The sequence below is a fragment of the Pleurodeles waltl genome, chromosome 10 (genome assembly GCF_031143425.1).
Source record: "Pleurodeles waltl isolate 20211129_DDA chromosome 10, aPleWal1.hap1.20221129, whole genome shotgun sequence".
In the NCBI taxonomy this organism is placed as follows: domain Eukaryota; kingdom Metazoa; phylum Chordata; class Amphibia; order Caudata; family Salamandridae; genus Pleurodeles; species Pleurodeles waltl.
Window position 1 is genome coordinate 406181164 of NC_090449.1, and position 23100 is coordinate 406204263.

Consider the following 23100-nt stretch of genomic DNA (forward strand, 5'->3'; position numbering starts at 1 on the left):
AATTGTACCCTGTTTCATTGCAGAGGAACATGGATCTCCTGCCGATATGCCTGTCCCTGATTTCCCTGATGACATGGATGACGAGCCCATAAACATTCCCCAGGAGACCATCCAAAAGGTCCTTGAAACCCTCCAGACCCCACCTTCAGTCACAAGGAGGAGCACAGAACAAGCAGCCATCACAGAAGAACCACCCACCACCCCAATTGCAAGACCTGCCAGCTCCTACACAGCTGAGGACTCTGACGACACTGGCACCAGCTTTGAAAGAACTGTAGTTGGAGTACAGCGGGAGCTGGCCAAGGAGGTGCGGGTGGGGATGCAAAATATGGCAGCCAGCCTTGAGGGGGTGCGCTCGTGCATGATGTCATCTGCAGATCAGGCAGCAGCTATTCAAGCCCTAACATCCATACTGCATGGACTACAAGAAACTATAAAGGAATTCACCACTGCAGTAAGGGAGTTGCCACAACACCTCAAACTTTCCACTGCATGCATGAGTGCAATCATGACTCCCTCAAGGCCAACCTGGCTGCCTACCATTGTGATGTAGCTGCTATTCTCAAAAACCAGCAGGCCCTCCTTGCTGCAGTACTGCCCTTAAGACCTTCACAGGGAGCAGCCACCTGGATGTCTGACTCCACGTCTTCTAACACTGAGGTGTGTGTTGCCCCTTCACAACCAACAACAACAAGGACAAAGCAGGCAACACACACATCAGAAGAAGAAGACATGGAACAGATCACATTCACACGGAAGAGTACCCGGAAGCACTAGTCCCTGCACCATGGCCTACTTTGACCAAGGTCCTACGTTTTGTCAAATGCCAGTCTCACTACAACTATACTCAATGACTGTTCTGCTAACCACTGTATGACTTGTCAGCATTGCCAGTGAATGTCTCTCTCCTACTAATCGGCAAATCCTGTCCCTCTGCACTGTCTGTTACATCACCCCAGCATGTCAGGAGCATCATCCACACCCCTTCTGTAGGATCACCATGTAAGAATGCACAAGAACAGACTCAGCAAACATGGACAATGTACATTTTGCACTACAGCACCTATCAATAAATAGCACTTGCACACCTAATATGTCTCTGTGTTATTTGACACATCAACTGTGAAGTAGATAACTCTAAAGTGCCTGTGTGACAACCATGTAGCTTGTCAATACAACTGTCCTGACATCATGTAGTCTGATACATCTGTGCAGTGTCCAGGATTGCATCATAGCCTGGCCATCCTGAGGAGAATAACTGATGAAGGGACAAACCACACACAATCATGCTGTGTTGGACAGAATAATGCTCCATCTATAGCAATCAAAGTCAACTAATGGTGGCTGATAAATGTAGGCACCATGCAATACTAAAACATGAAATTATGCAGTATAATCTAAGCAAACACAACTAAACACAGCATCAATCACCCTTTCTGAGTATACTTCCATGAAGGGAAGTCAGGCTGAATTTTTGCACACTTGATCTATGTCAGCAATGAAGACAACAAGACAAGAGTGTTAACAACACCTCATCTACAAAGATGTCCCTGAACATCACACTGCAGTCCAACCTAATTAATTACCCACAATACCAAGTCTGGAAGCACACTTTGTGATGTAGAATACATACTCATCAACACAAATCCTTGGTGATCCATGTAAACTACTAATGGTGGTTCTATCAAATGGTGGATACTTACCAAGTTAGCACAGGGGTAGCTGCCATTTTAAACCTCTATTTTCTTCGGTGTGTAGCATAGGTCCCAAATGTCATAGAAAAACAATCACCTACACTGATGTCAAGGCCATGATCAAGTAGCAGTTAACACATAATGCAAAGGGTTAACTATATATTTATTCATATGTATTCACACCAGAGGCAACTAAGGGAAAAGTCATACCTACACTAATCTAACCTGACTACTCCTAACCCACAACTGTCCCTAACTAACCTAATCTAAACTTACTCTACACATATAACGAATCGATCTAAACATCAACCCCCCACCCACCATTATGAGACAGGACACATGCAGGACAACACATACTAACCTACACACATACTATACTATCCTAAACAATCATATATATTTTTTTATTTATTTTTTATAATTGTTTTTTTTTTTTTTATCTAAACAGACAGGAATCCCAACATTGACCCCCCACCCACCCACCCACACACTCAAAAATGAAAAATAGAATGAATAAGGACCCCCCACCCTCCTCCCTAACACTAACTAAGCTAACAACCTATACTAACCTAACACTAATCCCCAAAACCCACCTATCATGATAAAAAGGAAAGAGGAGAGAGGGGAGTGATAAATTTAAATGAATCTAATAAGTCCTAGAGGTTGGCCCTCCGTAGGGTCCGCCTGATGGACCTAACCCGCTTCTTAATGTACGCCACATCCTGGCTTAGCTTGTCCACCTTACGAATGAACTTGTCCATTTTCCTGTCTAAAGCCTGGAATGCTGCAGGGTCAATAGGAGGGGCTGCTGCTGTCTGTGTGCTGGCAGAGGTGCTCGGTGTGGGAGTTGTTGGTAGCCCACTGGACTGTCCTGCAGCTCTGAAATTGATGGGTCCAGGTCGTGCTGCAGAGGCAGGGACAACTGTCCCCGCCGTTGCTGGGGCCACTTGGGGAGAACTGGTGGATGTGGTGGTGGTGGCTGTAGTGGGCAACGTTGGGCCACCCTGTGGTGAGGCCCACCATGCTCCGGAGGCCCGATCCGCCTGGTATTTTCAGGCCATCCGTCGGAACCCCGACTGCACCTGCAGGATGTGCCGGTATCTCATTGCCCGCCTTTTAAAATCATGCCTCTGTGCGGCACTCATGTTTGCAGCTGTGAAGAGAAAGGGCAACTATTTACCATAGGAAATGCATTGGGTGGAATAGCACAATGGGTCAATTGGACATTACTTTTACTGTAGTTGTAACAGCTAATTTCACCACATAGATCATTGAAAGTCTCAGAGGAAGTACATGGGAAGCCTGCATACAAAAGGGCATCTCACACCTAGCATATCCATGTCTCTACATGATGGGTGACATCAGCCTAAACTTCTCATCCAAGTAATTGGTAATGCAGCTGACATTATGGCTGCACCTCCTCCGCCTACTGCCTTCACTACATATGTCAGTCTATGTGATAACAATCACAACCCTCAATATCTGCCATTTGTAATTGTTTTTGCTAGTATAGAACTCATGTGCCATAACTGAGTATGTACACTAGGTTCAAAACAAAGTTGCAAATGGTCACAAGTATGTGTAACATACTGGTTGCTACAGTCCTAGGTACCCTATTCCCAAACACATGGCAGTCTTTGAGGGTGGGGTGGGAAGAACAACCAACAATCCCATATTCAATGCACACCCAAGAGTGTCTAGAAAGGTCAACAAGTTTTTGCCTCCACACACACAACACCAGTGAAGGCCTAGCAACAAATTGGAGTCAGCTAAACCTTGTCCTATCCAAGGTCCACACATGTCAAAATGTACTGACTTAGGCCAACATCACATACTACCAGTGAGGCATATTTTACCACACACACAGAGGAGCAAGAACACCCATGATCATGAGTAGAATGTACACCTAGGCCATTGCACTCTAGTCCCACACACTTCTAGTTCAACTTGTGGAAGTACATGCCCCCGGAAGATCCAACCTACAGTGTACTCAGTCCATCGTTAACTAGGGAAGCAGCAGATTTCAGACAAGCCTTTTGCAGAAGCTATCTGGGAGAATGTCAGTCTGAAATGCAGACTCAGTCCGAGACAAGTCCCAGAGCAACTCTTACATTAACCAGTGTATTCCACATGACTCACACCATTCCCCATAGCGGGCCCTACTGGAATGGCCTACAGACCCAAAATCTGAGAAATGGATAAGCATAGGTCTACTCAAACTGAAGTGATATTTGAAATCCCACTAATGGAACAATACTAATGAATGGGCAGCGCATCAAACCTTGAATTCTGTTGAACACACAGTAGTCCATCATGCATCACCAGCAAACATTAAAAATAGTACACATGCAGCACTCACTGTAGGTGTCGGGGTCCGCAAAATGAGCCACCTCTCCCACAGTGTACGGTGCAGGTCCACCTGTAAAGCATGGAAGGTAGAATATACTCAGAATCCGTGCACTGACAAACAATTGCAATTACAAAGACAATGTGAGAATATGACATGCGTAATTAAACACTTTCACACATGCTCATACTGCATGGAATAATTCTTGAGCAACATTTACATTGGATGAGTCTCCTGCTACAGTTACACACCCTACTACATACATGCAGTGGCCTGGACAGTCATGTGGTGTCAAAGATGCACCTCCATTAGTATGCCCCAACAATATAGGGGTGCATTAATCTCATCATGTGCATCCAAGAGAGACATCCAAAAGCTGGTTACTTGAGGACTGCATGACCTCTCAAACTCAAACAGCCTATGTGGTCATTTTCTCCACACACCAACCAGACACACATGTGACATATGTGTGGACAACATTGCTAACTTCAATTGACGTGAAGGCAGCACTCATTTATAGCATCATATTGGGTTTACAAATGTCAGTCTAGCTATGGCGTCTACATATGTAGGTATGATGTTTCAACATCCATTTTTCACTGGCTATTGTGACCTGTAGAGTTCAAATTGAGTCATTAACGTGTTGCTTGTCTGACACAAAGGCAGCACTACATTACATACTGCTACAGGCAACCAGTATGTGTAGAAAACATGAGCTACCTGACTGCTAGCATTTGTCTTCCTTCACATTGTGCACCAATTACCCAGTAGATTTCCCTAGCATTACACACAGTCAGCTACTTATCTGGCAGATTGGGTAACAATCATCACATGTCGCCACACAGCTTTAAATTGTGCACATGTAATTGATGTGTACTCACCAACATGGCCACCAATCCTGATTCCCAGGTGGTCCAGCAGATCTTGCTCCCTGGATATCAGATCAGCCCAGCGGTGCTTAAGTTGATGTTCATTCCTCAGGCTACCATAGACACTGACCAAGTGATGGCGCACCTTCCCCCACCGGACTTTACGGGCCTCCGTGTGATACCCCTGTATCACCCTACCCCCAGCCTCCAGCATGAGTGGGAGGAAATGGCAAACAAGCCATATAAATCCCCCCAATTCCTCCTCACCCATCCTGGCAAGCCGTGGCCTACCAGACATGTCAGCACTGACAAAGGGGAAAAAGTTGGAGAAAAAGTAAAAGGGGGAAATGGGGAAAGGTAGATTAGTGAAAAACAAAGAAAACTTAAGAAGAAGAGCCCAACTAACCCCTAAATTACACTACCCACAACAGACTCCCACAGACAATAAAAGAAACACTGGACTTGACAAAATAATACAACACAGACTCAGACAGTATTCAACAACAAGACAATGATGACAAAAGCACAATTGAGAAGGTACACTGGACACAAAAGCACTAATACACAGGACAACACTTTCCACACAGCCACACAGTCTAGAATAATCTGAGACTGCAAAGTGAAAGTGAAAGTACACCCACTGTACAGATTCAGTAAACAGGATATCCTATTACATCACATCCTGCATAAAATGGCCGCCGTTTTTTTTCCGCTATGCGTCATTTTTTCACGCATACAGATTGTGCGTCATATTTTTAGACGCATAGGAGTGCACATAATGTAGAGTCAAAAAAAAAATCATCATTGGTCCATTATATTTGTTTGAGGCTTATTTTAAGGTCTAGAGTTGAAAATTAAGCCGCTGGCAAATATGATATCTAAATATGAAAATTAATTTTGACTCTGCATTATCTGCACTCCTGTGCGTCAAAAATTATGACGCACAAGCTGTATGCGTGGAAATATGACGCATTATAGAAAAAAATGGTGGCCATGTAATGCTTGATAGTAATATATTAATTTTTATTTTATTTTTTTGACTCAGCATTATCTGCAGTCCTGTGCGTCAAAAATTATGACGCCCAAGCTGTATGCGTGGAAATATGACGCATTATGGAAAAAAATGGAGGCCATGTAATGCTGGATAGTATTATATCTATTTTTCATTTATTTTTTTGACTCAGCATTATGTGCACTCCTATGCGTCAAAAATTATGACGCACAAGCTGTATGCGTGGAAATATGACGCATTATGACAAATATGTCTTTAATTTGTCAAATTGTGAAAATAATTTTGTCATGACCAAACGGTGCTAGTGATACACATTTGGGGTTAGCTATGGCAAATGTCCCTTATAGGATGTATAGAAGGTATTCACAGTGCAATAGTAATGATTGCTCAGAATGGATATTACTCATAATTGTACACATATGTAGGTAATTGCTGATGGCTAATTTCAAAATATGAATGGGATACCAGGATGTATTCCTTAGCAAAAATGTGTCCACATTTATCACGGTAATCAAAATTATATATAGGCCAAATAGGTAGTGCAATTTGTCGCCTACACTTTTTAAGGGGGTAACCATGTCCTAATTACGAGTGTATGTATCTTAAATGTGTTTTACTTTTGACATGTAGGCCACACATGCGGCTTATGCATGTGTGTGCTTCACATGTGCATATATAATGTCTATTTGGGGGGCGGTAGAGGTGGACTTAGGCCCCCAGCACCCTAGGGTTTGCTCTTCCAGACTTGCAAATGTATCCAAGGGTTTCCCAAATTCAGTAATGCTAAACCTGCAGCAGCAGGCTCATGGAAGCAAATAGGGTATGATTCACTGTTTGCCATTCTGTAATCCCATTTGCCCATTTGACGTTTGCCCTATTGATTCTTTGGAGAAATCTGACATACCATTTTGCATTGATATTTTTAGCTAAATCTCAACGTTCCTCATGTCCTGATGACAAATAGGTTGTTGATGTATGTGGCCCTTTATGCATTACCTGGTTTAGTGGCATGTTTCATTCTTCCTGCTAGGTTACAACTGGGACACTACTGTGATCGGCTGCTTGCAAATATTTTGTTGATTGGATGGTACATGTTTATGTGTGTGGTCCAATATTGATCCACTATCAACTGTCAGGGTGTATGTTGTCACTGTAACTTCCAGGTCTCCTCATGAGTTAGTGGCAGCTAATCTTGTTTCAATTGGGTATTGTTTGTAGCAAAAATGGAGAGAAGCCATTGAGGACATGGTCACCTACACATGGATGGTCCCACCCTGTCACTGAACACGTGTAATGAGACTTTCAACTGGGCAACCTTGGTGTGCTGAGTGAGAGAATGTCTCAGGTGTCTGGATCTGGCATGTGTCATTGCAACATTTCTACTCCAGTTGGCCTCTGTGGATGGTAATGTATCATGAAACATTATAGCCCCTGTGCAGAAGTAAATGGCTGGTATTCAACACACGACTCATCTTTATCATTTGAAAAAGTGTTACTCAGCGTTTGAACAGTCAGGGTCCTCATATGTGTTACCTTTTCATGGACATTATCTGAGGTTGCTGGCTTTGATGGAGGCCATTTACACCATCATACACTATGGTCCTGGTCCACTGTCACACTTTGTAGTTTAGGTATTAATGAGGGCCAGACAACGGGAAGGTCCAAGATTTGGCTATTCAAGGGCACTGTCACAAATCAGATGCAAATGACAGTCAGATGATGCACTACTAGGTATTTGAGTATACATTGATGAGGCTAATGACAAATTAGTGTCTGAGGTACAAGAGGTTTTGGACAGCACGTGTGGTCCATAGGTGGACCCCAGGTATCTGTAGAGTGACCCACGGACAGGTGCCAGTCAGGCTGACAGGATGCTGGGTCAATCAGGAGCAAGTTCTTTCAGTAATTACATGATCACGTGTTCTGACTAAGACTGGTCAGAGGGAGCAGTAGACAGTTGAGATGTCACACTGTGTATGTCCTGTGTTGTTTTGAAGGTGACACATGAACCCTGATAAAGTTTTCAACGGCAACATTTGTGTCAAAGCTCAATGATGTAATAGCTCAAATTCAAACATGTATGCAGTAGGAGGCATCTGCAGGGACGGGGCATGTACATTTGGGTGGTGTGCATGGAGGGGATCACAGGTGTGGCCTCCATCTGTGTCTCACTAGTCCTGTCAGATGGAATTTGCTGATAAATAGCCTACAGTACCTTTCACAGAAGAATCAATCTACAGGTGATACCAGGCCTTATAAACTCCAAGCCAGTGTATTATATGAGCTGAGTTCCATGCAGTGAGATGGTAGTATGACAATGGTAGGCATAGTAAAGGGTGTGGCACACTGGATGACTCTTGTGAGTGTGTGTGTGTAGATGAGGGAATCTCAGTGTACACAAATCGGCATTCCAGGGACCTCTTCAGACAGGTGGGGTGTGAGCAGCTGCAAGTGTGTGAAATGTTTTTAGAAAAGGGCTGACATGTAGATGGGATGTGATGTGCTGGATGCTTGTCATAGGTGTAGCACTTGTGCTGTGTATGTTCTGCTTATGTGTAACTCTAGTGACAGATAGTCATTGCAATGATAGTAAGTAGTTGGAATTACTGTTGGCAAGAGTCTAGTACTACATTCCTGTTCCTGAAGCATTAGCATGTGAACTGCCTGATGTATGAGGCCTGTTTTCCCCTAGTTGAGTGATGGTGTTTTAGTTGTGTGCCATCTGCTGCGATGATCCATGTTTCCTACATGTATGTGAGTCATATGTGTGGTCCTCAGCTATTGCCCTTCAAAGGTGAACTGTACAGGATGTCTGTCATTTACATGGTGTGTGTATTTGACCATTGTATGGTGGCCATTACATTTGTGGTGTATTTTTTTGTGTCATGATTGTTATATCATTATTGCTCAATGAGACGACATTCTTCTTCGGATATTTCAAGCTAAAGGTGGGCAGAAATGAATAGGCCAAACCATGATGTGGTGTTTGTTATCAGTGTTCATTTACAATAGTGCATTAAGTGGTGATGGTGATAATTATGAAAAGAAATTATTTACAATGTGTTGGCGCCTACGCACTCCAGCAGCCGTGTTTGGTTGTTCCCCCTCCTGTTGCAGGCCAGCATCCTCCTCTTCGTCGTCTTCAGGCATGTATGGGTCTGGTTCGAGGAGGGGAATGTTCCTTTTTACACAAATGTTGTGCAATATGGCACATGTGAGTATGATCCTACAGACCATCTCGGGGGAATATAGTAGGCTACCGCCAGTGATGTCAAGGCAGCAGAACCCTGACTTTAGGATCCCAAAGGTGCGCTCGACAATGCTGCGTGTCCTCTTATGGGCGTCGTTGTATGCCCGCTCTGCAGCAGTAGTCGGGTTCCCAAATGGTGTCATTAGCCATGGCTGGATGCCATACCCCTAATCAGCTGAAAGAAAAACACAGAATGGGACATGTAGATGTAGCTGGCACTATTGAAAAGACCTTTAATGGCAGTAGTTGTCTTGTGTTGTCTGTGACTCTTTTGTGTACTAATGTGACATCCTATACTTGTAGGCTATACCATCTGCATTCTGTTGTTTCCTTGGCTGAGCAAGTGTTTGTCTGCTAACCGTTTGTCATCAATATGTTTTGGGATTTGCAGTACAGTGTGCCCTCCCTAGCATTGTGACTTGTGATACAGGTGTCCGTGTGTCTTCACTGAGGGTGAGATGATAGTTCCATGCACATTTAAATTTGGAAGTGTTGTTAACACGTTCAGATCAAAGTACCCTGTACATCCCATCCCTTGAAACTTATGCAATGTATTAATGTAAAGGTCATTGTGACACCTACAATTTGCAAGGTGACATTTAGGCAACCACACTCATTAATGTCTTCACATTAGGCTGTACAGTAAATTCCAATGTGTGACAGGTTCAATGGTGACATAAGAAACATGGCTAGTGATGTAGGGACCTCAGTGTGTTCGTGTCTAGATGTTGCTGTTGTGGTGTATGTGTTGTGTGTCCTAGAGGTTTGCTGTGCAGTGTGTATATAAGTAGGTTTCTGTACTTACCAACAAGTAGTCCATTGCCATGCAGTCCATCCTGGAAGTGTTGGTTGATGGTGCTATGACGGAAGATGAATGAGTCATGTACACTCCCAGGATATTTAGCCACGATGTTGCTGATCAATCCCTGGTGATCGACTATGGCCTGCACGTTGATTGAATGTGTGTGCTTCCTGTTGCGGTAGAGGTGTTCTGTTGCAGCAGGTGGCACAAGGCGTACGTGTGTGCAGTCGATTGCACCAAGGACGTGTGGGAAGCCACTGATGGCGTAGAACCCCTGTTTTGTTTCCTGCTGCTTCTGCAGTGTGTTAGGGAAGCAGATGTGGAGGGGTGTCAGGCGAATGATGGCATCCAGTACTTTTGGCAGAAATGCGGAGAATGATGGTTGTGATATTCCGCCAACCAGGGCACCAGTTGTTTGAAACGAGCCACTTGCCAGCAGGTGAAGTACGGCAAGCAGCTTTGTTTCTGTTGGGATAGTGCAGGGTGTCACTAAAGTGGGGGCCAACTGCGGTTCAATGTTTCGCAGCAGCTGCTGAATGGCCTGCCAGTTCAACCGGTACCTCTGGATGATGTCCTGTTCCCTGAGGCCATGCAGGGTTGTTCTTGGGCGGAATATCCTCTCCTGCCTTCTGCGCTGCCTTTGGGGTGCCTGCTGGTGTTGTTGTAGCTGCTGTTGTTGCTGCTGGGCTCTGCGTCTACGCGCACGCTGGATAAAGATCACCTCCATATCTCCCTGTTGCTGCTCTGCTGTTTCTTCTGTGTGTTCTGATTAAATACAGGTGTGTTAGCCCCATTTTAACGCCTGCCCTGACCCAGGCGTTAAATTTTGACGCAAATCGGGCTTTGCGTAATTTTTTTGCTCCGCCTCCCGGCCGAGAGTCATTTTTGCCTGGAAGCATAAATAGGACGCACGGCCGTTTGCGTCGTTTTTTGGACGGGAACGCCTACCCTGCATATCATTAACGCAGGGCAGGTTGCCGCATCCAAGAAATGACGCACACAGCGGATTTTTGTCGTCCGCGGGCTCGGGCGTCAGAGTTTAAATATGGGGCAACGTTTGCGCTGTTTGTGCGTCAAATTTTTTGACGCACAATCGGCGCAAACGGAGTATAAATATGCCCCATAGTTTTTTGGGTTGTCTGTATATACGTGGCATAGGATAAGTATAAGGCATCATAAGCATTACAGATAAATTAAATCACGAGGGCCCTGTTATGCCGAAGACAGTGAATTATTTTGTGTTCTGGGCTACATCTTCCACTTAAAACTCCAAACTCTCCAATGGCAAGAATATTATGGCATGCGCAGCACCAACACTGTCATCTGTTTTTAACTCGTGCATATGGAAAGAACCGGCTTTCAAAGATTTAGGCCAGGCTTTGCTAATGTGAGGTATTTCACCATTTTAGATAGCATGCCAAACCGATGTTATTGGGCGTGTTCAGTGGCCTTTCAAGCAAACTGGATGCAGCAGAGATTCCTCTGCTGCTTAAAATGCGGGAGGCAGTTATTTACCCGCATTCAGTGAGGAAATCTCCCTCCAGGAGGAAAGTGGCTTGTTTTCAGAAGATGATTATTTGTCATCTCGTGATTATTTTTTTAATTAAGAATCGTGATCTGTGTCCATTCTGCTGCAGCAAATGCTCAGCTCCTAATGACGTTTAAATACACGTGCTTTATTTAATTGAGCTAATCGCTCCTTGAAAATTAGAATTGTCTGTGATCTACGTGTAGAAACCAAGCATAATGTGTTGTTGTGTAAGCTAAAGGGTGCTATAACAGCATGGAAAGATTCAAGGTAAAATCTGAAAGGTGTCATGCAGCCGCCTAATAAATCAGATCACTCAAAATTACAGGCACCTGTCTTTTGAAATAAGTTGCATCAGCAGCGCTATGTGTTTATGCCACATTGAGAGCTCCCGAGCTGAGGCTGAAGGCACTGCAAGTTTCTCCCAGTGCTTGCCAGTCAGTCAAAATGTGTTCAGGACACATGGCCATCCATCCTTGGCCTCTCGTCAGAGATCACAGGTCAGTGGTCATACACTCCTGTTGTAATTGTGATTCTGTGGAAATGGGTGTGATGGGACCCCCATCATGGGGGTACATAGTCTTTAGAATAAAAGAAAATGGAGTGCTCGCAACTTAAAAGTCATCCTTAACTTTTACGCCCCTCCACTTTCAAATGTCACGAGCTGCCACTGCCATTCTCCCCACTGTATTTGTCTTTTCAGGACTGTCTGAGGATGCACCCTGATGAGCGGACGAGTTGTGAGCTACTCCTGGAGAACCCTTACTTTGATGCTCATCGTGAAGAACCAGAAAAAAGGAAGATACGGCATGAAGGGAAAAACAGAAGACGTCTTCAGGTACGGAAAACGTATTTCAGATACAGCTTCCTTTATTCTGGGACTTTGACGATCATCTGTATTTCACATATTGCCTATGAAATACCATGCACTTATCAACTTGCATTAAGAACACACCTTAACTCATCATATTTTAATTATAAAACCAAGAATATTGGCGAGACTAACATAATTTTAATTAACAATAAGGTTAGTTCTGTTGCCACAGCAAATGCTAAAAATAACTGTTATTAATTTAGAATGTTATCTCTTCTGTCCTTTTCTCTTGAAAGTTAATGAAACTTCATTTTTGATTCAAAATATATATTTTATTTTAGCAGCTTGCTCCCTGCTGCGATTATTAGGCTTTGTGGACTCACTAGATCGCCTTATTAGACGTGTAATAACACATAAAAAAATTGCAGCTAAATTCTAGGTCCTACCTCTGCATTATTTCAAAATATTATTGCTTACAATTGGTTGCAAGACACAGTATCAAGATGCCATATGTGACATTGTACATACATTAAATATTGAGATAATGTATTGAACAACAATCTAGAACTATGACTTCTCGTGCTCTACAAAAATCTAGGCAGACAACAAAGTTATGGAAGCAATGAAAGTGATTGTATTCCCCTCTATGAAAAAGGAACGCTAGTGTGACAACTGGGAACCATTATGGAATAATACATTTGTTTTTATTTCTACATCACTCACTCCTATAAATAAAATGGTTCATAAACATAATAATATGGACAGTTTGATACTCAATGAAAAGGACTATTTAGTAAAAAGTTAAGATCCATGAAGAAGCTAAAAACAGACAGGAAAGCATAAAAAAGATTAAAGCATGAGTGTAAAAGAGAATCTATCAAATAAGAATGAAAGAATTGTTGGACAGCTAGTTAGGCACAGGAAATAAACACAAATCCATAATAGCGTCTGGCTTGCAGCAACATAGCCACAAAGCAGAGTATCATATATGAAGCAGTAAATGGAAAGCTTTTACTGTCTCCAACTATATGACGTAAGTCCCGCCGTGACAATGGCTTTCCCTGAGACAAGGATCTTGAGTCCTACACTCTCACACTGAAAGGGGTAGATCTCCTAATAAGGAACAGTTGAGAATCCCAGACCACTAGCTCTAATGGCATACCTTAGCCGTCATTAAATCAGAACCTAAAATTGGAGTCACATGGTGTCATTACAATTAGGCCAAACAATCTTATACGGTAAAGTTCTGCCGACCTGGAAAGGTTCCTATTTACAGCAACACACAGAAAAAGACCAAAGTCAGACCTATTGCCTTGCTTTAAGCCTTGCAGATGACAAAATATTTACTAAACAACTGCAGTCACACTGTCTTTAGACCTAACTGTTTCACCATCAACAATATATTTTTAACTACTTTAGTCAATTGTACACTTGACTCAAAAGAACCAATATTTTTTATCTTCTTCTTGGATTTTTCCACCGTTTTTTATAAGGTTGTAAGATACAAGCTCTGGTTAAAGCTATCAAAATGGGGTGCTGACTGTGTCCTTTTAAATTTCCTAATTGAGCTCTATAAGGATATCTGGATCCAAGTCAAGTTAGACAGACCCAAGGATTAACACCCAAGATCAAGACCTATAATGGCCACAAGCAAGGCTGTATCTTGTTTGCCCCGTACATCACTGATTTAACCCCGATCTTAATCGGGACGATGGCAAACAACCTACTTTGGTAAGGGGAAAATTTCACATCTAATATGTGATTACTTATCTTGTCTTAATCTTGATGACCCGGAATGGGCCTTCAGAGACAGTTAAAATCACTAGGAGAATACTGCCCTCAAATGGTCTCTTAGTTAATCAGTCTAAAACTAAAATTATGTTATTTGGTAACTCAAAGTTCAGATTCTCTTGGCCATTGGACACAGTTAGTAGAGCAAGTCACTAAATATACTTATGGGGTAACCTTTGATTTAAAACTGACATAGGCATCAGATATAGAACAGATCTGGAACAGACAGACTTCAACAGCTAGATCTATTGCACATTTTGCACATCTATTTGGGGGTGAAGGGAGGATTAATGAAAATATTTCCAATACTTTTATACTGGGCAATAGGTTTTAACAAACAAATGATGAAGGCCTAAAATTCTGTTTTTATAAAAAATGTTCAGCAAACTTTTAACTTAGAATTCTCAACACCACTTGTCTTGATTAGATTAGAATTTGTTTTGACTAAGTTAGCAGTTTTAAAGTGTATAAATACAGTTCAATATGCATGTGACTGTCAGAATGCACCAATTTCCAGTTTAAAGGGCATCATCAGAGAAGATCTGGAAATACACACATGAGCAAGAGTGGTGACCACTAAAACTGAGTTGGAGCTCATAAGGTATTGAGAAGGAAAAGTCCTCTGCATGGTAAAAAGAGACTTGTACCCCTGCCCTGAGTGCCGAACTGTGTTGCTGTCTGTATCCTTAATGCAGTTTTTTTGTCATAGGCAAACACAGAACATGTGTGTGCGCCATTACATAGACCTGTCTTACGAATTTCGGTCTTGTTGGTCCGTTAGTGGTGCCCAAAATGCTACCCTCATAGCCATGGAAGGCTATTGCCTTCACCACAAGTTAAACACCATAAGCGTGGTGATAGCATAACACGTAGTGATCAGTAGTAGTGAACAGGTCCTTTTTTACCCTGTGTCACTGGAGGGAGGCCTACAGGTTCATTCACCTTTTTAAAAGCTCTGTTGCTGTGTTGCTTAGCTGACCGTTGGCCCACGTTAGGTTGATGTGGAAGTGTGTGTGATGAAAATGTTGCTCAAATGAAGATTTACCTTAAAAAAATGAAAGACAGGAGGCATTTGCCAAAACAGGAATAGTTGGTTTAATTAAATGCAGCGGCCGGGAGAGCAGTAGAGAGTTGGGAGCTGATGGTTGTCTCTCAAAGTTACAGAGTTCTGAGCGCCATTATTTCTAATTCTCGAAAGGTCATAAAAAAATTCTATGCATTCTTTGGAGAAAGGAATCTTCGAGTAGTCATGAGTCATAAATCTGACCATCTGCTAATGGGTAGGTGAGTCTCAACCTTGCGTGAACATATTGCAGGCCATTAGGTAACATGTCCATATGTCCAGCATTGGGAATGTGTGATCACTGTGTGTTGTGTTCTGATTGGCTGAGTGTTCCTGACTTCGTATGGCATCTAACTTTTATAGTGTTTTGGGAACTCGCACCCCTCCAGCCAAATGTGTTTCATTAGGGGCCAATCTCCTACGACTATTGTGGTGTTGCTGCCTCTCTACGGCATCGGTCTGGGTTTTTCCTGTTCACACGTTTATCTAGGGGCTACATGTCACCTATGAATGGTGAAAAAATGATTCTTCTTTAATGGAGCCAATATTACTACAGAGTATAGAACACTAAGGGATACTTGCCACAACCGGTCTATAGCCGCCTCTTGAATATCCTCCCTCCAGATCGAGTATGGTGCAGAGCGTTCTTTGTCTTCATCCTCAAGGAGGTCCCAGTACCAACCCGCCACTTAATTTTTTAAGATACCAGTGCTCTCCAACCTGCTTTTCCAGGTTCCTTTCTCCTCCTTCTTTATCCACACATGTGATCGCCACCAAGAGTGCAACTGATGATATATAAACCTCAAAATCATACCCCCAGTAAGTGATGTCTTTTCAGCCCAATCAATTAATCTTATTTTATCCCGCAGGTGTCTCCAATAATATAAACCTGCTTTTTTCAGAGGCAGACTGAATGCAACATTCAGACATTCAGGTGTCCCAGGGAAATCCCAAATTGGTGCACAAGTCACATAATATGGAGAATTCTCCTAACACTCATCCAGGTCTTCAGAGCTGCAACAAGCACCTTCAGTCTTACCACTTAAAATATTTAGGATCCCCAAATTTATACAAGAAGTGATGGTACCCTATTCCTCCTAGCTTGGCGATGTGTAGTCTGCCTTTTGGTGCATTATCTTGCTCATTTGCTAACAAGTGGATATTTTTGAACTGAAAAGCATGGTTATAAATCTGAAAATGAGGCAAGGCCAACCTGCCCGGCAACAGCTTTCTTCTAAGTTTTTTTCTAAGAAAGTCTGATACCCTTGAATGCCCAAATAAAGCTTCTGACTCTGCCCTGGATTTTACTTCTATACTTTTTTGAAAATGTGAGGGGTATATTATCAAATGAAAAAGAAATTTAGGTAAGATAATCATTTTCACCAGGTTCACACTCCCATAAATTATTAGAGGACAATTGTTAATTTCTGCAGGAGCTTGTTTATCTCTTTGCACGCCTTCCTCAGACTTACCAGAGGGATATCTATTAAGCTATGAGCGATTTGGAGATATCTCATTTGATTCTTGCTATGGTGGACTGCACTCTTCTCCCCCATGTCATTATCTCAGTTTTGTCCTCAACTACCTTATACCCTGAGATTGTACCAAACCCTTCTGCGTGCTTCACAACCTTAGATATTGAAGGGATAGGGTTGCTCGTATATATCAGAATGTCATCTGTCAGGCCAATTTAACTTCAAACCCAGACACACTGAATGGAATAACAGAGGGATCTGACCTAATCTGCTGCACAAAGAGCTCTGTAAAGAGGTTGAATAAGAGTGGCATGAGAGGGCATCCTTGCCTGGTACCTCTTGTTATACGAAAGCTATCTGACAATACCTTATTTACATGAACCCTTGTGGTGGGTGATTGATTAAAGCTCTGAATAGTTCTGACGATCCTATGGCTGATTCCAGATTTTGCAAGAACTTCCCAGAGGTAGCTCAAGTTCCTATCAAATGCTTTTGCGCACCTAAGACAATCACCGTCAGTGGAGCCTGCTGTGATCGACAGTCATACCTATAGTGCTGATCAAAAGATGATACAACAGATAGCCCTCTGCAGGAGCTTGTTTATCCCTTCGCGCACACACCTTCCTCAGACTTAATAGAGGGATATCTATTAAGCTATGAACAATTTGGAGATATTTATTTTGATTCTTGGCATGGTGGTTTACAATCTTCCTGCCAATGTTATTATCTCAGTTTTGTCCTCAATTAACATATACTCTGAGATTGCACCAAACCCTTAGGGCCCAGCTTCTTCAGTTTGTTCATCTTAGAGCCACGCTTCCACTGTTGTTGTGCAGGCCTCTTTCCTATTTCAGATCTTACCTTGTGCACATTGCCACTGTTAGGCCTGACAGCCTTAGGGTGGTCTTCCCCCAACTTTTTTACCTGCCTCCCTCCATTATTCTGATCTCGCTTTTGCTGGTTTAAGGAATCTGCACACTTTACCACTGCTGCCCAGTGCTGAAGTGCTTGTCCTCTCTCCCCTAAACATGGTAACATTGGCTCTTACCCTATTGGCATATTTAATTTACCTATGAGTCCCTAGTAAAGTGCACTACATGTACCCAGGGCCTGTAAATTAAATGCCACTAGTGGGTCTGCAGCACTTATTGTGCCACCCACATAAGTAGCCCCTTAACCATGTCCCAGGCCTGCCATTGTAAGGCCTGTGTGTGCAGTTTCTCTGCCACCTTGACTTGGCATGTAAAATCCTTCGACAACTCTCAAAACCCTCTTTTCATTACATATATGTCACCCCTAAAATAGGCCCTATGTGACCTCCAGACAGGGTGCAGTGTATGTGGAAGGCAGGAGATGTAATATTAAGGCTTGCATGCTCTGGTGGTGAAAAACTCCCAAAGATGTTTTTCCACTATTGAGAAGCCTGCTCCTCTCATAGACCAACATGGTGGATTGTTTAAAATATTTTTAAGCTGCAATTCCTGATCTGAGAGGAGTGGCTACCTAACATTTCATAACATTGGAATGGTACTGAAATATCCTCTTTACTGGTCAAGTTGGATTTGACCTTACTATTACTATTTTTGAAAGCTCTTCTTAGAAAGTAGGCATTCATTTCTCTGATCTTATTGGTCTATGTGTGTTAGAGCCTGTCTCCAATCCACATCTGGTCTGTGCTGGGTGACAGGTCCCACTGTGCATTCCATCCAGACAACCATAAACACGGGACACTCAGCTGCATCTGCATTCATATGCATACTGATCAGTCTTCTTGGGCAAGAAATGTCAAGGAGTTCACACTTACATTTCAAAGGGTAGGGGCCTGACCCCACACAAAGGACAGATGACCCCCCACAGATAACCTGACAGACAGGACTGGGCTGAAAGGGAATTGGTGTACTTCAAAACCACACTTTGAATTCTCCCCACGTCAAGAGGCACATTTGGGTATAACTACTGGGGCTCTAACCGCCTCAAATCAGACACTACTGGACCAGAAACTAAGACCCTGTCAGAAGAACTGCTGGGCTGCCCAAGGGACTCAACTGGACTGCTTTCCTGGAAGGAATGATCTCCTGCTTGTTGCCCTGCTGCTCTCTGATCCCACTCTGCATTCTTACAAGAAGTGACATCCAAGGGCTTGCCCTGTGTTCTTACCTGAGGTCTCAGGGACATTAAAGACCTTGTGAATGGCTCTTCATCAGCCCCAGTGCCACTCTGACCAGGTAGACCTTTGTCACGGAATATCGGTAGCAAGCGCGGTGCTTCTCTGCATTCCTGGGCCGCTCCTGTAAAGTTGTGCCTGCTGTCTCAAAATATAGCTAGTGAGCGTGGTGCTTCCCTGAAGCCCCACGCTGCTGTTCCAAAACTGTGTCCATTGCCCCGGATTATTGCTAGCGAGCATGAAGTGTCTCTCTAGCCCCGCACTGCTCTTCGAAAGTTGTGACTACTGACCTAAATCACTGTCTTTGAGTGCAAGCCTCTCCCCAGCATGTGAGCCACTCACCCAAGAGTTGTGTCTACTGCCGTTGATTCCCACTAGCGAGAGCAGCTCTTCTTTGCAGCCCCATGCTGCTCTACCACTTTTGATCTTGATTCCTCCAGATAAATAACTTCTATTTTTCTCCTTGGTGTTGAGTCATTTTGCAGTGTTTTATTGTTTTGCTGTGTGAGTTATTGCACAAATACTTTAAACATTGCCTTCGAAGTTAGGCCTGCCTGCTCTGTGCTAAGCTACCCAAGGGTGAGCACAGTACAATTTAGTTTGTGTCATGACCTGCCTTGATTAGGATTTGGTCCCTACTTAGACAGGGTACACACCTCTACCAACTAGAGACCGCGGTTTCTAACAGCCAGCATAAGTCAGATACTTCTCTTTCAAAACATGAGTCAAAATTAGCTCTTTGACTGCGTACGTATGAACGTTTACTAGAATTGTTGCACAGCTTTTCAGTTGAAAGATAATTTAAAGGGATTCCTGTGAACCCACTGAATCTCTTTATGCAAATTGATATATGATTCATCTTTCAGAATCCCCATCTTCAACTGGTCTACCATAAAGGCCTTTGAGTCTCCTGACTCTGACCCTTCTGGAATTTGCAGTATTTTTAGGTTGTTCGGCTTGGAGTAGTTCTCCAGCCTTTCTAAGTCATCCATTAGCGCCTTAGTTTGCATTTTAAGCTGCGTTATCTCCTGGGTATTGGAGTGTATAACAAGACTCATTTCTTCTTGATTCTCCTCCAGAGTGGAGGTCCTTCCCACCAGTTCATCAAACCTCTTTATAGGCTCAAAAAAATGTGCTCCAACGAATCATAAGCCTTTTTTTGTCTCCCTTCCTCATCCACATCCGCCTTCCACAGATTGCTTAGTTGGTTACCAAAATCCCTCCATCCATGTGTGCATTTAGATTGTCTACGCACAGTCTGTCCGACTCCACTGAGAAGGATGACAAAAATCTTTTAGTTAGGGTATAGGTATAGTTGACATCTCTCCTCCCGAGATAGCACGCTGTTATTGCTCTCCTGACTCTGGGAGACCTATAGCTTTCCCTACTAGCTGTTTTCCCCCTTTGTCTGTTCTATGATCCTGAATAAGGAGTTAAGCGAAGTTGACCTTGCTGCAGTTGTTACCGTACTCTTTACAGTTACGCTATGCTGCATTTTCCTCTGATCTGCAGTTATTTTCCTAGCATGCCCCACTTTATTGGATGGTATATTAGGCTTGCTGTCTCTCCGTAGGGTGCTACTGTCTCTTCTTTCAGAACAGAAGCGGAGTGAATATCTATACCTGCCCCCCTTCTAGGTAGACTGGCAGCTTTGGTAACACCTGCTATAGGGGTTTCCACTGTAGTGCTAATTGAGTCTTGCCAATTCACATTTATCTTTTTGGCCAGTGACAAATGTGGTAATCTTTTCGCTGGTCCCAAACCCTGCTGGACTGTACTGAAGTTTTAATTACTTCCTAATACAGCTTCAGCCCCTCCCTTTAGAGAGAAAATGTTTGCTATCACCTTAGAGGGTAAGGATCTGCATTCCTGACATCATCCTTGTGTTTCTGCTGCTTCAGCTTCCTTTATCTGGCTCATGAGCCCACTGTAAGCAGCCATAACCAGTGTTCCTCCTCCCTTTCCAAACAAAGACTTGCACCAGGCTCACTCTACCTGCACTGACCCGGAAATAAACAGGAGCTCTGACCACATAAGTACGCTGCAGAGCGAGACCCTCTGTGCCCCAGAGAAGCCTCCAGGAATGATCTGGGTCAGATTCTGCATATGGCAGCATGCACACACTTCATTAAGGAGTGAAACAAAGGTGCAGGTAAGCTGTCTTTTTAAAGCTGTATTTTCCTTTTTACAATACGCAAAAAGTAAAGTGACTATGCATTTGGGGATGAGACAGGAATCAAAATGACACGAGAAGCCGTCTTTCCCCAATTGCCATCAAGCAAACATTCCCCGATGCAGAGCTCTTGTGGTTGGCATTAACCTGCTGCAATGTTCCTTTTTTGACCCCTGCTGATGGCTGATCCATTTCAAAGGGTTTTTTGATTCAGTGACAGAGCACAAGAAAGGGGCCTGGACACATCCCAGGAAGATGGAGATGGGGTTGATAAAGGAATCCTGAAGAGTAGGGCTGAGGGCCAAGGATTAAGCTTGCCCACTCCCATAAATCTTGGTATGGACTAATCAGCTTAGGAGTCCTGTCTGCTGTGACTTCAGGAGGAAGAAGAAAGGGAAAAGATGTTCATTTTAAAGAAGCAGAACCCTAACATAAAACTTCAAACACTCAGACATTGAATTACATCTTGTGTCTGGTAAAAAAATTATAAATAGGGGAATTTGAGACCCACACTTTGTCTTCTGCCAAGCAGGCACTGTGCTGTGTGAGAGTAGGACGCTCTGCAAGTCTTCTGCCTGTGACCAGAGCTAGGGGCCCAGTCTGGTAGTCTCCCTGCTGTGTGAGAGGACATCACCCAGGGAAACCAACATCACCTGCCCTGGAACCTGGAGCACCAGTGTCTTCCTACTAGCCGAGACTGGTGTGCATATGAGGGAGAGGAGTGCATTGGAGAGTGCAAGATCCAGAGGTGAGCCCAAACGTTGGGGCCTCCCGAGTAAGGTTTGAGGAACTGTGCCCCACCGAGCAGGCTATTGCCTGTATGCAGCAGAGGGAAATAGGGGATCCCCTATGCTAGGAGAGGTTGCTGTGAACCGTTACAAGGGGTGGAGGAAGAAACCAGCTGTTGCACTGATCAGGTCATCTCCCATGTGCAGAGGATTAAATTGGTGACCTCGTATGCCAGGAAGGGCCCCCTTGAACCAGGTTACGGAGGAGTGGGAGAATCACTATCCTACACATATCAGGCCATTGCTCATGTGCTGTTTGGTTCTCCTGACCCCCAATGCCAGGAGGGGCAGCGGAGGAAGCCAACTTGAGGTCAGCATGAGCAGACTGGTGGTGTCTGTTGGAGTGACCCTGCATGCCAGGAGGGGCCTCTCAAAACACTGAGGCTGGAGGTCTGTGTCATTGTCTGTGACTTGAGAAACTGGTGCTGCAACCAAATGGGATATGCCTGTATGTGGGGGATTGCACCTGGGGAGGTACGAGGCCAAAGAGGATGCTGTCAGATCCCTGCCTGAGAAAGGAGACTTCCTCCCACCCCTGAGGAAGGAGGTAAAGGCTTACTAAATGTTTGCTGGAGTTGCAGCAACTCCGAACGTGAGGACCAATGGTAAGCATTGCTCAGGAGAGAGAGAGCCAGCACCTGCCAGCAGCTGCACATGTGACTGCGTTAGTGCTTAATTTGTGAATAAAAACGTGCCGGTGCGGGGTGTGGCTATGGGCGTCAAGATGGCGGTTGCACTCTGAGAGTGCTCTGGACCCCTCCGTCATCCGCCTTAAGGAGCAAGGCCATTCCTGTGATCCCTTTGCCCTCGCCAGGACCCCTGCATGCAGAGGAGTTTGCAGTGGCGGCCGGGTGGCAGAGCTTTTTACTGAATCTGCGGTAGAGCCTGGGACGGGCTCCTCCAAATGTCGGCCAGTGCTGGTAGCCTACTTTGCAGCCCAGGCGAGCAAGGCGGGCTGCTGGCGGGCTTTGGCGGCCACTGGGAGCGGTGTACTGTGCTGGCGATTTCGCTGCAGGGGGAGAAGAGGATGTGCGGTGCCCCGCTCCTCAGGGCCGTGGGCTGTGGCCCGCGCTGCGGCCCGGAGCATGGGGCAAGATCTCGAAGTTGAAGTGGCCTGAAGTTGAAGGCGTGGAAGGAGTGACAGCCGGTGGGGCCCACAAATGGCGGTGACAGTGGGCCCCGCCTGGTGGAGGGGGTCGGAGCAGCTAGGGACGGCCAACGCTGCAGCTGAGGTGGTTGGTCCCGGTTGGGCCTTGGAGGGCCTGGGTTGAACAGGCCGAGTGGGCCGGATGCATCCTGAGAGGGGTCCCGGTGGACTTTTGGAAGTGGG

General features: G+C 44.3%; 1 protein-coding gene across 3 annotated transcripts in view; it reads left to right on the plus strand.

Annotated features, from left to right (window-relative positions):
- The window catches only part of LOC138261570 (cyclin-dependent kinase-like 4), a 1634859-nt gene that overhangs the window by 1526025 nt on the left and 85734 nt on the right, over nt 1-23100 (plus strand). For all 3 annotated transcript variants that reach the window (XM_069210649.1, XM_069210648.1, XM_069210646.1), the window contains one exon: nt 12206-12340. In XM_069210649.1, coding sequence (XP_069066750.1) covers nt 12206-12340 — 135 coding nt within the window. The remainder of the gene's footprint in view (nt 1-12205; nt 12341-23100) is intronic.